The following is a 17,481-nucleotide window of genomic DNA, read 5'->3' as shown; positions in this document are numbered from 1 at the left end:
AATTCACCATCCACAAGACTTGAGTGATTGGAGACACTCAGATGTCCTACCCTGATACTCTAGGCCAACAACTTTGGATGTAAAACGCATTTCCAGGGAGGATATGTTCAACAGACTTATCAGTGTCCCTATGTGAAATACCAAATGCCCCAGAAGTGCGAATAGGTTACAGGCTGAATCTTGGTCTACACGTTCCAAATAGTTTTGGTATGTAGAAAAATTTTTGTAACATACAACCTCTAATATATAAAGCAAACGATGACCCTGCCAGTTAGAAGAAAGCAGAGAAGGTCTAAGAACATAAGGTTATTGCCTGGAGCACAATCTCTCCCTGTTACTACTGTCAGATACCCACTGTATTTAAAGAAGCAATGATAGTGAAATACATTGCTGCCCTGTCTAAACTCAGAACAGGTGGACCCTCCATGACTACTGATGGTGTTATTATATCAATGTAACAGAACAAATGAACTGAAAAGTAAAGACCAGAAGTTCACAGTATAATAGCATTGGCCTTACCATATCCTCCCAGTGGGGATGGGGAAACTAAAGTTCTGAAATCCTTGGACTTTAAGGAATTGTGATATTCGTGGAAATTCAATTCCTTTTCAGATGCTCCAGTTGCTGTGGCCAATTGCTAGAAAGGTCAGCTTAAGCCTGCAGCCACCCTGGCAGGAAACTCAAAATACACTGCCCAGAACTTACTCCACATTCCCCAGAAGTGCTGTCTTTGTCCATCATTACTTTGAGACGAAAGGCTAGACTCCTTCACTCTAGTCTCTCCAGAATCGATGTTCCCCTCCCAAAACGCTTGCGAAGACGGGAAAACATGTCTTAGCTTGTAACCGCCAGACTCAGACTTTGAGAAACTAGGGCACTGTTTGTCACTACAACACTGGTGACATCACAGAGGATGCCAGAACTCTCTAGGAGACAATAGAATGTCCAAGAAGGGACAGCAGATGTCATGGGGAGCAGACTTTGCCTCCCTGCTAATGTTCTCCCTGTACTGAGCATAAGCTGAGGTGCCCTTTCCAGGAGACTTTCCTGGGGCAGAGCCACTGAGCATCTCCTGCTTCCAAAGCCAAATTTTCCTCAAGGCTTGATTATAAAAACCTTAGTAATTCCTATGCATCTAAATGAATGTTTCCTTTCAAATCTTTCACAAAAAATGTCTCATCATAACTCAAATTGTCCACATTCACCAATGTTAGCCATTAAAACTTCCTGATATTTCACACCAGCTTGAATATGCAGTCAAAAGTTCTCCTGTCTCATTATGTACAGGTGCTTTATATCACATCAAGAAATAGTCTACATGGTAGGTTACAACATGCGTGTGTATTAGGGGAACACTCATGAAGTCATGTGCTTAGCAATCGACAATTGCCAGAAAATTCCTTAGGAGAAAGAGTTGAAGTCTTTATGGTGCTAGGAAAAGTGTGGAGACCAGTTGGCAGAGGAAAATGCAATATTGGAGACACCAGTGAAGGGAACCTCATGCTGCTTGTGGGGTTCTGCTCTCTGCACCAATGTCGCCAAAGGAGCACTGCTCACAGGCCTGAGTAAGATATACCATGAGCTTTTATCAGAAAAATAAAATACACAAGAGATATAGAGGGTGGCACAGAAACGTCTAAAATGAGGCTATAAACATCATTAAGTGGATAGAGCAAGGTCCCAGCACCTGTACACTGGGAAATGGTCACCCCACCAAACACAAAAGCATCTATCATAGTAAAAAATGAATACTTTATAGAATGTACCCACTAACACTGATTGATCACATCCGTAGTTCAAATTTTGGGGGCAAATTCATGGCCTTAACTATCTTTGTGTCAACTTATATAGCAAAAAAATAAGAAAGAATGAGAAAAGAAAAAGGCAAAACTAAAAGCTCAAGCTTCTCATATGAGGATCGCAGGAAGTGTTATATGGGAGTCAGTTCTGATTAGGCCATTTTAGATAGAACAGTGCATAGTGACCCTTAATGTGATGGGCCCTATATAAAGCTTTTTGCAATATTGGAATTTTAACAAACCTCATCCAGAACGTACGGAAGAGGCAAAGATGTGATCACCATGTCCTTACTCTGTTTCAGGTTATTTTTCTGCATCCTTGATTGTCAGGCATATAACAGCAACAATCTGAAATAGCTGGTAGACATGGAAAAACATGGCTAAAACTATAGTTGTGGGTTACACACCTCAACTGTGAAAGGCTAATGCTGTCTGCACAGTCCTTCGAGGCCACTCTTGTAAGCCTATTTATTACAAAGTGAAAGGAGGTTTATCTGAGCTCAAAGTGATCCTGGCCAGCCAGGTAGAGGGCAACATGTGATACTTGAGACCCCGTTTTAAACCAGCACAGAAATCCACACTTCATTCAAAGCATCATCTACGAATTCTCGATTATTTACCATTCTATCCATACCAGTCGTTCTGTTTGGAATGGTAGAAAACAACTGGAACTGATCTTTCTATTTTAAGGACCTTGATCTCTCTTTTTTTAGGTCCACATTAAGAGTGCATACAAATGGACATCACCATCTGAACATCTTAGTATTATCTACTCTGTATATATAGCATAATACTGTGCCTATGACAGTCTCAAGCTTCCTTGAGTGTAGTTGCCCCAGCAAGAAGTGTGAAGTTCTGAGTTCAAACCCCAGTGATGCTTTAAAGGGACTAGAAGAAAGCCATCAGAGATACTCCACTTCTTTGTCCTTAGATTAAATCAAGTTGACACAATGTGAACCTGGTGGGCTATTTAACCAGCATCTTTCTCCCAACCCCACTTCCACGAGTTCAGTCCATGGCAGAATTCATCCCCCACCATCCTAGATATTTCTTTGTATATTTCTACAAGAGCCAGGTTTCTTTTTTTTAATAGAATTAGTTGTAGTCAATCAACTGCTGCCCTATGTGATAAATGATTAGTATCTATTGCAACTTACCACACTGTATTTGTGTATACAAGTACATTATTGGAAATCCAGCATTACTGAGGGATTGGAAACCAGTGCTGTGTCCTTGCCTTTCTGTGCCTAGTCCTGGCTCACAGGCAGCAGGGGGCAGACCTTGAGTTCCTCTTCAGGGACAGAGTGATGTTGAATGGGCACTGAGCAGGCAGAGAAACACAGCTGAGGCAGCTCCTTTCAGTTATCAAACACATCATCTCCTTCCCATCTTAAGGGCTACTGCTGAGGTCTTGCCCCTCTACATACCTTAATAGCAGCGAATTTGTTACACAGCAGCCAGGTCTTTCCTATAGTTCTGTAATACGCCTCCACATCATGGATGCCAAGAAAAACACTAACAAAGAACAAAAACCTCTGACGTTGAACTGTGTGGTGCTGGTCACATACCCTGTTATGTTCTGTATGTTATGAGGTTTGTTAATCTTAACAAGTTCCCCAAGTGTATTCTTCACATAGGACCCAATAGATTCAAGGAAAATAGGAACAATTATGTGTAAAATGGCCTGAGTCAGGGCCCATAGACCGAAGCATTTCCAACACTTGTGCATGAGCCCATGTGGATTTTGCAATGAGCGGGGCCTAGCAATGTCCAGTACACAGTTGTGAGCTGTTGCTCTGGTTGAACTGTATTGGTGTGTGCATTAATAAACTACACCTATTTAAATGAATTCAGTGTCCTGTGGTTTGAATCCAGACCCCTTGACACCAGATCTTCCCTTCTGCAGCACTTGGGAAAAAGGCTAAGTTTAGGAAAGGTGACGTCTTGCCATAAGTTATGTGACAAGAGGGATGGTGAATGATCCCTTAAGATAAGAATCAAGGTTTTCTCTGTGGTATTTAGGTCTATACTGGCCCTGTGCAACAGCTTCAAGAACCCATTTCTGATTTTCCTTGGGATTCCCGTGATGATGCACTCAGACATGATTGGAAACAACCAAAACGGTGGTCAGACTTGATTTATAAAATGTAGGTAGCATTGCAAACTTATGTTGTAGGATATTTGATCATATTGTCATCCCCAATATTGTGTTATTTACTTAGAAAAATACCTTCTGGCTGTGTAGTTCAGCACTAGCACCAATATTTCACTCTAGAGCTATTTTTGTTTGTTTGTTTGTTTGTTTTTTGTTTTTGTTTTTGGATGAACAAGTACTTTCCTATTTTGTGGCCCAGCCCTAGCTCTTACTTCTTTGCACAGTCATAGAGAGACCTAAAATATATACTCAGACAAAGCCAGGGGAGTGTATAAAAGGGCCTAAGGCAATACCACATAATGACATTGAAAGTGGGCTCTCTTCTTGATCCACGCCTCCAGCTCTCCTGACATCTACATGAATTATAACTCCTAATGCAGTGTAAATGATGTCTGCACTATTGCTGAAGGAATCATGAGAATAACAACTCTAAACATCCCACCATGGATAGAATTTGTGGAAAGAGGCAACTGACAGCCAATGAGAAGGCTCTACAGTTAAAGGGGCTTGCTGTCAAGTCTGATGAGCTTGACTCAATCCCCAGGACCCACGTAGTAAAAAGGAGAGAAACAAGGGCCAAGCTGTCCTCTGGCTTCCACTCCTGTGCTTACATGTATGTGAGTATATATGTATATGTCTGTATGTACCTGTGGATATGAATGTGTGTATGCATGTATGTGTATACGTGTATATGTATATGTGTGTATATGTCTGTCTATATGTGTGTATAGGTGTATTTGTATGTGTGTATATGTATTGTATGTGTGTGTATGTGTGTATGTATATGTGTATGTGTGTATGCATGTATGTGTGTATGTGTGTATGTGTGTATGTATATGTGTATGTGTGTATGTGTGTATGTGTGTGTATGTGTGTGTGTGTATGTGTGTATGCATGTAGGTGTGTATATATGTGTGTGTGAGCATGAATGTGTATAGTCATGTATATGCATGTGTTTTCATGTACGTGTATTCGTGTATATGTACAAATGTATGTGTGTATATGTATGTATGGACACACAAACACACACAATGTTAAAACATAAAAAGCTCCTTGGAGTATTCACCGTGCCTTGATAAGTGGTGACCATGTGGGGGAAACACATGTCCATGTAAGCACACCTGTTCACATGTGCTAAGCAATGCCCAGCCTGGTCTTGAGCTCACTACCTGCCCAACGATGAGTTTCTGCCCACCTGGTCTTCTCAGAGCCAGGCGACGATTGTTCCTGCCATTCCAGTTCTGTTCCCGTTTCTCATGCCACAAACCTTCTAGCTTGAATCTCACCTACTGACACAGGAACCTAACAGCCTCCAACCCAGTGAAGTAAGTAAACTTCTTCCTGACATCCTCCGGCTTGGTGTCCCCCATGAGTCACAGGGAGGAAGGATGGCATGCACCAAGGAGAAGGGCCATGGGCAAGGAGGACAGGAAACATAAGTCAGTCATCACTGACACCAGCAAAGTGTGTGGCTGGCTCTGCTCACTCTTGTCCCAGTGGCAGGACTTAAGAGTGGTGCATACCTGTCACCCAGCACTCAGAGACGTCTGAGGCATGAGAACCAGGAGTTCATGGCCATCTTAACTAATGGTGAGATTAAAGCCAGCCTGGGCTGCATGAGACTCAGTCTCAAAGCAGGCAAGGAGGAACTTGCTATATTTGAGCAATGAAGCTGGAATCCTCCTGGGTTCTAAACATTCACTGCAATACAGAAAGATGCTAGGGCTAGTGTGGCAGAAAGTAGGAGACAGAGAAGCCAGGTTAACCCTCCCTAATCTTCTCATGCTGTGTGAGCTATGAGTAGATGGTGCCCTATACACTGTGGACAGGATGGTCTCTCAGACGGTTCAGAAAGCCATGGAGGACTCCAGCAATTCTCCACTTGGGTGTCACTTGAGTCTTATATGTGTGTGTTTACAAGCCAAAATATAAGATCCATAGGTGACTGTGTAAATTCAACATGGCCCAGCCATGTGCTGGAATATTATTCAGCCTTACATAGGATTCAGATTCTGACCCTTGAACAGGAATGAGAATGGTAGCCATTCTCCTAAGTCAGACCTCCAGGCAGTGCAAAGACAAACTAACACTGTATGACACCACTGAGGGCTGCAGTGTCACCAATTATATAAAGACAGAAAGCAGGAAGGTTTACAGAGCCCTAGGGGTGACATGGAGTGGGGAGGTTGGAGGGTAGGTGTGTAAGTGGGACTGAGCCTCAGAGGAATCAGACATGGCTGCAGAATATGCATGTGGCTGCCTCCCATACCTGTGGGTGCTGCCTCCTCAGAAAGGCAAATACAGCAAAAGAAAGGAACAGAGGGGACAGGCTCTGACCTCCTGTAGACACACACAAATGACGTGACAGAATGTGCACACTGCTGCCTTGCTGCAGGAGCAGTTGAGCTTCCAGAAGGGTTGAAAGAGGCTGGAAGGGCTGAGCATGGCACTGAGTTCAAGGACATAGCTTTAGGTCCTGGGGAACCTATGGTGCCCAGGCCCCATCCTGCTGATACTGAGGGACACAGCTGACATTCAGGGTGATGGCTGGGCTGGGCTGGGGAATAGGTGTCCACTCTCACCTGCCTCAGCTTGAAGATGCGCTGGGTGAAGTAGGACTGCAACTACTTGTTGGATTCATTGATGCAAATCTACTGGAAGCTATTCTGTTCAAAGTCCTCAAATCTGAATATGGCCAAGACACCAATGGGCAAGCACTGGGAGACAAGGTTTGGTTATTGCCCGGGCTTCCTCGGAAGACTAGCCGTCCTGAGAGGAGTTGCAGCAGAGGGGTGTGTTTTCCTGACCTGTTTGGTACCCAGTGTTTTTTGCCAAGGCTTCCTTTGTTACTTCTTGATGGAACCAGGCCTGCACATATCCAGTAAGCATTGGGGTGGAACCTAGGCTTGGTGCCCACATGCTGGCATCGCTGAGGGTGAAGCCTAGCCTATCACACTTCCAGACACCGAGTGCAGATGCCTGGGTTCCTATAGAATAGCGGTTCTTGCCGTTCCTAAAATTGTGACTCTTTATTTCAGTTCCTCATGTCGTTGTCATCCCAACATAAACTTATTGGAGAGCTACTTCATGAGTGTAACTTTGTTACTGTGAGGAACTGTAGTGTAAATGTCTGGTGTGCAGGAGCTCTGATGTAGAACTCACAGATTGAGAGCAGCTGCTGTAGAGGATCAGAATCCCCTGCCAGCCCTGGTGTTTGCAGAGATCCCGTGGGTTCCTACTCTCCATGGCTTTCCCAAGGACAGGGTTTATTCTTGGCCATCTCAGGTCCCGGGACCTCACAGAAACAGCCTCTCCCATGTCCTTCCTGTTGAGGAGAGTGTGGTTGGTCCTCAGCACAGACCAGTCAAACAAGGCGCTGTATAGACCCTTGGCCAGGGGTCTCCTGCAGTTATGGCCTCTGGACAGAAGGGTTTCTTACCTGGGGTGGGGCAACCATGCCAGGTACAGGCAGTGATGCTCAGAGTCAAGACCTTGTTTTGTCTTATTTTCATAGACAATGTTGCCCAGGCTGGCCTCAAACTTGCCGTGTAGCCAAGGATAATTAAACAACTGATCCTACTGCCTCTACCCCCCATGGCCTGGCATTGCAGATGAGTGTCACCAGAGCTGGCTTGTCACAGGTGCTATACGGCTCTAAGTCAGGGGCCTCATGCGCAGGTGCGTTATGACTGTGCCATCCCGACCCTGCAACCAGGGTTTTCACCTTTCTCCTGCTGAAGTCTGCTTAATCCTACCCTGGACCCAGGACACAGCAGCTGTGGGAGACTCAAAGCCTGGGGCTTCAGCTCAGCATGGGTACACAGCATGGCATGCAGGATGTATGGTTGTGAAAAAGCCAAGGAAGTGCTTCTCAGCTCACCCCCTGTAGGAGTGTCTAGTCCATCCTTCTCTCCATGGACGCAGACATCTGCTTCCAACTGCCCAACATGTCCCTCTGGTTTTGACTTTCCTGGATGCCATGTCAATGCCACCACACAGAGTGCTGCCTCTACTGGGGACACTCACACAACCTCTCTGGGGGACATCTGAGCCAAGCAGGGATTGGGTGCACTGCAGAGAGGTCAAGTCATGTCGTGAAGTACCTTGTCCCACAAAGGCTCACTGTTCAGGGAGTTGAGTGGAAAAGTAAGCTTATGCCCCTGGGCAGGGTCCCCATAGGGAGTGTCCCACACCCTGCTATCAGGTCTATTCCTGGTGCCATGAAAATTCAATTTGCAAGACCCAATGCTCTGGAAATGTCAAGAGCTAACGGAAATGTACCAGGAAGTGCACACCACAGCAAACGGAGAAGATGGCACAGAGACCTATGCTATGGGTTAAGGGGCACGGAAAGGCCACCTCGAGCACAGGGGTCAGTCACCTCTTTCACAAACAAGGCAAAAGGTCAATGCTCTCAGCTCTGGGAGCCTAAAGGGCTCTGTGGCTCCTAAGCCCTGAAGCCGCAGCCAGAAGCAGCACTGATCAGGATGTAAATGCTGAGTATGGCGATGTCAATAAAACTTTATTTACAAATCCAAATTGGTGGTGGTGCTGGTGGTGGTGGTGGTGGTGGTGGTGGTGGTGGTGGTGGTGGTGGTGGTGTTTGCGGACTGCTTCATTTCAAAGCATGCTGGAGTGGCATGGCCACTGAGCATCGGGAAACACAGAAAGGAATGCGACCGGACACAGGGCTCCCAACACCCTAGACGTCGACCTATGGCACTGGAACAGGGTCCCTGAAGGTAAGTCTGGACAGTCTGATAAGGTAAGTACATTTTATTACAAGGAAATGGGACAAGATAAATCTTCTCTTCATCTCGCTATGCTTAAGCATCTTTAAGAGTGCAGGGAATTCATGTCTATCAGTCTGGTTTAGAAAAGTGTTTAGAGACAGCAAGAGTAAACTCCATGGTTCCCTGACGAGGGTTCCAGGGATTCTGATATCTGGGTCAAAGTGAAAGTTAAGGTGAAAAAGGCTGTCAGGCAGGGCAAAAAGATTCCAATTTCTGGTCTCTTTGGGCTGTAATTTTTACTGTGTTCTAGGCCATGAATGCAGACAGGGTAATAACGAATACAGAACAAGAAGCTAGAGCTTCATTAAGACAAAACGAAAGTAAAAGTTTTGCCCTCTGCACCACTGCCTGAAGCAGGTTTTTCTAAGTCCTTTCCCGAGGATGGCATGCTGACCATTAGATTCACACGATGATGATGACGAATTCACCTGCTTTTTCTTTTCCTATAATTAGGCCAGCATCGATTCAAGGTGTGGCCCAACCGACTTATTATAAAGGATGATACTGGTTGGTTGAAAAAGGTAGTAGCTTTCTATGAACCATATATTAAGTTTTTATGTATATTAAAATTAACATTGGAAAGAACAATGGTAGGAGAGGAAGCTGGAGGACAACTGCTGCAAATGCTTGCTTTTTAAAATGCTAATGAAGAGTACAGGAGAGCATTATTACCTATAAAGGAGGCTGGGGATATTAATGCTTATATGAAGGCATGCAAGGGTATCTTTTCTGAAAATGGAAAGATGCATATTTGGCACGTATTGATCCAGATAGAGTTATTAAATTATATGTTTAAATACTCTTGAATATCCTACAGGCGCTTTCGCTCAGGATGAGTTGCCTTTAGAATGAGTTTATATTAAATAAAACTTTAACCAAACATTAACAAATAATGAGGAACAAATTTCTTTAATTATTCAGCAAGGCATACAAAGACCTGTTACTCTGTGGGGATATGATTGTGCTGCTATTGTTTTCCCATTAAGCAAAGATAAAGGGGAATATTTAATGCAGATGTCTGAGGTTTTTCAATTAGCCATGATTTCTTACACTGCAAATATTGAATTTCATCCTCCCCATAGTAAATTGTGGGATTGCTTTAAAAAACAAAAAAAAATGTGATAAATACACTAATTTCTGTTGATCCATTACCATCAGCCTTTACTGTGTTTACAGACGGCTCTAACACCAAGATGGCTTATTGGACCAAAGATTAATTTTGGGGACAAGAATCTTCTTTTGGGTCAGTACAACAAAATGAATTATTAGCGGTAATTAATGTATTCCAGGATTTTACTCATGATGTAAAAATATTATAGCTGAGTCCACTTATGTTGTAGGAGTAGTACAGAATATTGCGACTGCTGTTGTTTCTACATCTAAGCCTATATTAAATGTTATTCTCACATATTAAAGGACTATTGTTATTCTGAAACTCTAGAATATTCATTACACATACTAGATCACATTCAAAATTTCCAGAATCTTTAACACTTGGCAATCATATGGTAGATCAATTAGTGGCATTTGCTACCCCAGAAGAACACAGTCATAATCATGCCAATACAGGATATTTACATATTAAATATAAGCTTCCATACTCTCAAGCCAAACAAGTTATTGCTAATTGTCCTATGTGTCAGTCTTCACGTATAAAATGTATTCCATCTCAAATTAATCCCAGAAGGATGCAACTTAATACATCGTGTCAGATCGATATAACCCATATTTCTGAGTTTGGTCGCCTTTCACATATAGATGTAAGCATAGATAATTTTTCAAAATTTGTGTGGGCTACACCATTGCCAGGAGTACGCACTGCTCATGTTATACAGCATCTATTGGAAACTTTTGCTGTTATGGGACTGCCTTCTAAAATTAAAATTGATAATGGACCAACATATATTTCTTATCAATATAAACAATTTTGTCAACGATATCATATTGTACATATTACTGGTACAGAACACAATACACAAGGACAAGCTTTTGTTGAAAGAATTCACCATACCCTGAAATGACAAATTATAAAATTAAAAAGGGGGAAAAGAGATGGCCTTATGCAACCTGAATGGAGTTTGCAGACCAGTCCCAGAGCTATATTGGCACAAGCATTATACGTTATTAATTTTCTTAATTTACCACAAGGTGAAGTTATATCAAGAGCCGATAGACACTTTGTTGAACTTCCCCCCAGAAGGCATGGAACAGACAGTATGGATAAAAATTGCCCGGGATGCTGAATGGCAGGAAGGGACACCATTGTATATAGGGGAGAGGGTTTTGTCTCATTACAGGATGGGAGACTATTCTGGTTACCTGGGAGATGGATCCAAGCACAGAATAATAAGAACTGCTCCCTACCCTCAAAGGAATCCAGTTAAACCAGCTACGTTTTCTCCTGATGGATGTTCTCAGGAGATGAGGAGGTGTCCTCCATTACTGAGGCCCTGGTTTCTCTTAGTGTCCACAAACAACAATGGATAAGGATCCGTGCAGTGACAACCCTATTACCTATGTGGGGTCAGGTGAAGCGATTAAGCACTGAAAGGAATAATTTTGTCTCCTTCAGGAAAGTCCTTTACTGCTCAGCACTTATTCTTAGCAATGTGTGTTTTACTCATGGTTTCTTCTGCTGCGGCCAATGCCAGTTATCGGGCTTATATTGCTTATCATGATGAAATCCTACTACTTTTCTGTTAGTAAATATATGGATAATGACACAGAACATGATTGGAAGTTAATTCAAGCCTATTTAGAGGGTAATGAAAGTGCTTCAAAAGTAATTAATGCCTTGAAATATGATGTTCGTATGTCTTTTGGTAAACAGCCAGATGATACTACCCCTATGGAAATAGCGAAATTATTGGCTGATCAATTGACAGGATTAGATCCCAAGGCTTGGCTTCAAAGGATTTTCCATAGCATGGGAGGAGCTAGTTTTGCCATAATCTTATGTACATTATGTATTATGTTGCTTTATTTTTACATGACTAAACCCCTACAAGGACCTTTAGCTATGTTATGTAAAGTGTTATTTTAAAACAAAAGAAAAAAGAAGGAATTGTTAAGACATAGAGATGCAGCTCCCAGGCAGGGTCAAGAAAGGCCTGGTGACAGATTCAAGTAGGGGCTGGAATGCCGCCCTGGAGAAGAAAATGTTTTTCTCACTTGGCCTTAAATTATGTTCTGCTGTGTCCCGTTTCTGTGGAAGTGGTTCTAACGCTCTCTTGGTAATGGTGAGTATATTTTGATTATAATATGAGAGGTGATTTGTTATATGAATATTTTTAGAAGAAGCTTTTGTTTATTCGTCTTTCTTTGTTTAATCTTCCCTCATTGTTCCTGGTATCCTGGGAATAATAATCTTATGGTATCTTGACACAATGAAAATTGTAGTAATGCATATTCTTAGCTTAATAAGGATTAATAAAGCTTGCAACTGTGTGCAGTTTCTTATGCCTTTGCTCTGCACCACCTGTGTCCTGGGGGTATGCGACCATACCCAGGGCCCCAACTCACTACACATTGACAATGGGTCACCCCACAAAACACAGAAGCATCTACCTTAGTCAAAAATGGACATTTTATTGAATGCATACACTAACACTGATTGATCACATCCATAGCTAAGATACTAGGGGCAGATCCGTGGCCCAAAATACATTCCTCTAAACCTATAAAGCAAAGAAAGAAAGAAAGAAAGAAGGAAGGAAAGAAAGGAAGAAAGAAAGAAAGGAAGGAAAAAAGGAAGGAAGGAAGGAAGGAAGAAGAAAAAACACAAAAAACTTAAGCTTCTCATAGGAACTTCGCAGGAAGTGTTGTCTGGCGGTCAGTTCTGATTAGACCATTTTAGATGAAACAGTGCATAGTGACCCTTAATGTGATGGGCCCTATATAAAGCTTTTTGCAATATTGGAATTTTAACAAGCCTCATCCAGAACATACAGCAGAGGCAAGGATGTGATCACCATGTCCTTGCTCTCTATCAGGTTATTTTTCTGTGTCCGTGATTGTCAGCCATAGACAGCAACAATCTGAAATAGCTGGTAGACATGGAACAAAGTGGCTAAAACTGTAGTTGTGGGTTACACACCTCAACTGTCAAAGGCTAATGCTGTCCTAGAGACCTCGGAGGCCCCTCTTGTAAGACTGTCTATTGGAAATGGAAGCACTGACTTCAAAGTGAACCGGGCCAGCCAGGGAGAGGGCAACATGGATACGTGAGACCCTGTCTAAACCAGCACAAAAACCAACCCTTCATTCAAAGCATCATCTATTAATTCTCTATTATTTACCACTTTCTCCCCACCAGCCTTTCAGTCTGGAATGGTAGAAAAGGACTGGGAATGTTCCTTCTATTCTAAGGACCTTGATCTCTCTTTCCTTAGGTCCACATTAAGAACACATGCAAATGGATATCACCATCTGAACAACTTAGTATCATCTACTCAGTATATCTAGCCTAACACTGTGCTATGACAATCTCAAGCTTCCCTGAGTTTCGCTGACCCAGCAAGAAGTATGAAGTACTGAGGCCACACCCCAGTGATCCTTTCAAGGGGTTAGAAGAAAGCCGTGAGAGATGCTCCACTTCTTTGTCCTTAGATTAAATCACATTGACACAATGTGGGTGGACTATTTAACCAGACATGTTTCTCCCAACCCCACCTTTCTGAGTTCAGACCATGGCAGAATTCATGCCCCACCACCCTAGATATTGAGTTTAGTGATATGTAATTATTATTTAAACCTATGTATTAAATTTTGTCATTTTGTTAATTTTTGTGGTTTTCACAGTCTTCTTTGATTAACTTTCCTAGTTTTATTAATTTATCCCCTGTGTTCTCTGGTATTTTGTCCTTCCCTTCAAACTAAAGTATTCCTTTTAGGATCCTCTACAGAGCTGTCTTACTGGTTACTCATATTGTGTTAAATTTATTTTTAGTGTGCATTAGTCAGCACAGTAGCTGAGCAGCTGCCTGCCCTCCATGGTAACAGATCTACTTTCCAAACAATAACGCTAACTCTTGCAGGCTGTGTAGCATCTTGGCTGCTCTTTGTTCCCCTTGGACAGCCCTCAGGACCAGGCGCTCCTCTCCCTTAACCCATGGCTGCTGTCCTCTTCCTCTCTCCTCTCCATCACACATGTTCTTCCTTTATTCTATGGCAGCTTCTTCTTCCTTCTTCCCTCCTCATGATCCTCTCTAGCAAAGCCCTCAAAGCTCCCCTCCCCCATCTCTCTGCTGTGCAGCTGTTGGCTGTTGGCTTCTTTATAATCACAGTTAACTGGGAGCAGGGTCAGTTATTTGGGGTTAACCAGTCTTGAGTTCTACAATTAGCATTAAAATACAAGCAGCATTAGGCCAATACACTACAGGGGTTTTGTTTGTTTGTTTGTTTGGTTTGGTTTAATTTTCATTTACCTTTTTACTTGTTATTTTATTTTTGGCTATTTTTTATTAATCGGTTATTTTATTTATTTACATTTCAACTGTTGTCCTGCTTTCCACACTCCCCTCATCAAACCTTACATCCCTTTTCTGCTCAGCTTTGCCTATGTGACAGTGCTCCCCCACCCAAACATATCCATTCCCACCTCACACCTCTAGGATCTCCCTTTGGTGGGCAACAGGCCTCACCTTGAACCATAGAGCATCCTTGCATACACTTTGGCTGGCAGTTTGGCCCCTGGGAGATTGGGGATTAGGGAAAGAAGATCTGTCCAGATATTAAAGACAATGATTGCTGCATTCTCTTCTTTTTCTGGTTATAGGTGAAATTATCATTGTGTGCTTCTCTTTTTTTAAATTATTGAGAGAAGATTAATTTCTTGGTTTTTCTTGGGTATAGTTTAGTTCATTGTCTTGGAGTTTTCCTCCTATTAGCCTCTGTTGTGCTTTCTTAGAGAAAAGAATTGTTTAAATTTGGTTTTGTCATGAAATATCCTGGTTCCTCCTTTTATGGTGATTGAGGATTATGCTGGATATAGGAGCCTGTGTGTGCATTACATCTGCCCAAGATTTTCTGACTTTTAGAATCTCTGTTGAGAAGTCTGGTGCAATTCAGATACGTCTGAATTTATTTGTTACTAGATATTTATACCTTACCCCTTTTAATGTTCTTTCTTGATCTGTGCATTTAGCTTTTTAATTATTATGTGAATGGAGGAATTTTTCTGGTACAATTAGTTTGATGTTCTGTAGGCTTGTTGTACCTTTATGGCCTTTTCTTTCTTTACCTTATGGAAGTTTGCTGCTATGATTTGTTGAAGGTGTTTACTGGATCTATGAACTAGAAATCTTAATTCTCTTCTCTATCTATTATCCTTAGGTTTCAACATTTAATTGTGTCCTGAAATTCATGGATGTTTTGGATTCAATAAACCATACATGTTTATCTGAGATGGGTGTTTTGTGCTTTGTGGGATGACCTCCTTGATCCCAGGCTGCATGAAGAATCTCAGCTGACAATGGGGACATAAATTATAAGTATGTGTAGCAAGACCCAGGCCTCTTCCAGGTTCTTAGATATTAACTGAGAACCTCAAATACAGTAGCAATGTGATAGTGTGTTGTGAATCTAGTTACTATTCTCTATTTTGATATAGATGACTCTTTTTGTGTCATGGTCAGCTTGTACTGACTAGAAGACCTAAGCTTGAGAATAACCAAAGACTACATTGCTTCTCTAGCAGCTGAGCTTTTAAAAGCCCTGGTGTGACAGCAACTGTTGGTGGACATTCTGGATTATTCCTTCTGTACTTTAACTCTCTGTGTCACTTCCACCATCAGTAAGTTAGTTCAATTCCATAAATTGGAAATCCATCACCTGGAAGAAATACTCTTTTTTTTTAAAGATTTATTTATTTATTTATTATATACAAGTACACCATGACTGTCTTCAGACACACCAGAAGAGGGCATCATATCTCATTACAGATGGTTGTGAGCCACCATGTGGTTGCTGGGATTTGAACTCAGGACCTCTGGGAGAGCTGTCAGTGCTCTTAACCACTAAGCCATCTCTGTAGCCCAAGAAATACTTTCTGAATATGATCTGAGATTGGCCATGGGAAAAGGGTAGCTTGAACTGTCCCACCTAGGTTCTGGGCCTGCACAGGCCTGCTCTCCAAAAGAAACCTGTGTTCACAGCTGTTGGCTGGCTAAGAAAGATTTCACGAGACGTGATACACAGCCCTCGGACTTCTGCTTCAGTCATCTGCACAATTTTTCCCGGACGATATCCTCATACCTCCAGCAGGCGGGTGATGAAGCTGTCCACTCTCAGCTTCCCTTCAGCCATCTTGTGGGCACCAGACTCTCCTCCCTGCAGCAGGAACAAGGGCTTCTCCATGGTGGCTGCAGCAGCAGTGGTGGTTTGGCATTCTCACCTAGGAGGCCCTATGCCTTTCTACCCCAGTTCCAACTCACCTCAGGCCCCGGCGTTCCCCCCATCCACTTCCCACGGAGCAGGGAGAGCAGCACCCACTAGAAATAAAAGGGAAGCCCTTGGTCCTGCCAAGAGTGAACCCCCAGTGAAAGGGATTGTTGGGGGGGAGGGTGGCAATGGGAGGAGGATGGGGAGGGGAACACCCATATAAAAGGAGAGGGGTGGTTAGGGGGATGTTTGCCTGGAAACCCAGAAAGGTAATAACAATTGAAATGTAAATAAGAAATACCCATTTAGTAAAGATGGAGAAAAAAATAGAAAGAAAAGGCACACATTTAAAACAGAACAATATGGACCCTAATTTTAAAGCACAGCTCTGTCAATTAACTATATCTTTAAGGAAGCTCAGAAAATCAGGCCAAACAATTATTTTCTCGGTTTAAGTATCTGTAATGTCGCATAAATAATAATGTCCGTTTCTTGCTATTGTGGAGGGAATTAAATAGATAATATGTAATCATGGAAGTTTTGAAGTACCATCCATTTTTCTGTTCATTAAATCACTCTTCCTCATTTAATTGATCAAATATGTATGCTTTCCGTTTCATAGTTACATGTATAATAAAACTAGTATAAAAACCTTCAGAATTATGTATGCTTTCACTTTTAACAAATTAAATGAGCTATTCTTTGTATTTCTGCTGAACATTTAAATGTTCTTTATATGTCCCAATGCTAGTTTATTAGGTACCTATAAACTTTAAACTCTTTGCCTGAGAGCATGAGTACTATTTAATTATATAGTAACTACACCCAAGGCTCTCTTTTTATTAGAACCAATTATATCAGACTCTAAGAAAAATTACTTTTGCTTTAAAGTTTGTGTGTGTATGACTGTGAGTATGAGTATGAGTGTGTGTGTGTGTGTGTGTGTGTGTGTGTGTGTGTGTCTGTTGCACCACATGACCAAACAACTTTCAGGAGCCATTTCTCTCCTTCTGTCATGTGGGTCCCAGGATGTAACCCAGATGTTTGAATTTGGCAATAAATAATATTACCCACTAAATAAATAAATAAACAAACAAAAAACAAGCCACAAATCAACTTTAAAAGTAAAGGCCAGAAGTTCACAGAATAGTAGCATTGGCCTTACCATATCCTTTCTTTGGGGATGGGAAAATTAATGTTCTGAAATCATTGACCTTCAGGAATTGTGATATTCATGGAAATTCAATTCCTTTGCAGATGCTCCAGTTGTTGTGGCCAATTGCTAGAAAGGTCAGCTTAAGCTTGCAGGACCCCCACCATCCCTCCCCCCACCCCACCTCCACAGAAAGCTCAA

At 42.2% G+C, this 17,481-nt stretch overlaps 1 protein-coding gene across 1 annotated transcript in view; it reads left to right on the top strand.

The window, feature by feature from the left end:
* LOC134483582 (disks large homolog 5-like) overlaps positions 1-15,151 on the top strand; it is a 40,100-nt gene extending 24,949 nt beyond the window's left edge. The window contains exon 3 of the mRNA XM_063278823.1: positions 15,081-15,151. Within this exon, the coding sequence (XP_063134893.1) occupies positions 15,081-15,105 (25 nt within the window). The 3' untranslated portion in view covers positions 15,106-15,151. The remainder of the gene's footprint in view (positions 1-15,080) is intronic.
* Positions 15,152-17,481: the final 2,330 nt, after the last annotated feature.

This window comes from Rattus norvegicus, chromosome 19, assembly GCF_036323735.1.
Source record: "Rattus norvegicus strain BN/NHsdMcwi chromosome 19, GRCr8, whole genome shotgun sequence".
NCBI classification, from domain to species: domain Eukaryota; kingdom Metazoa; phylum Chordata; class Mammalia; order Rodentia; family Muridae; genus Rattus; species Rattus norvegicus.
The sequence above is the reverse complement of the archived record's forward strand: the minus strand, read 5'-3'. Positions and strand labels throughout refer to the sequence as shown.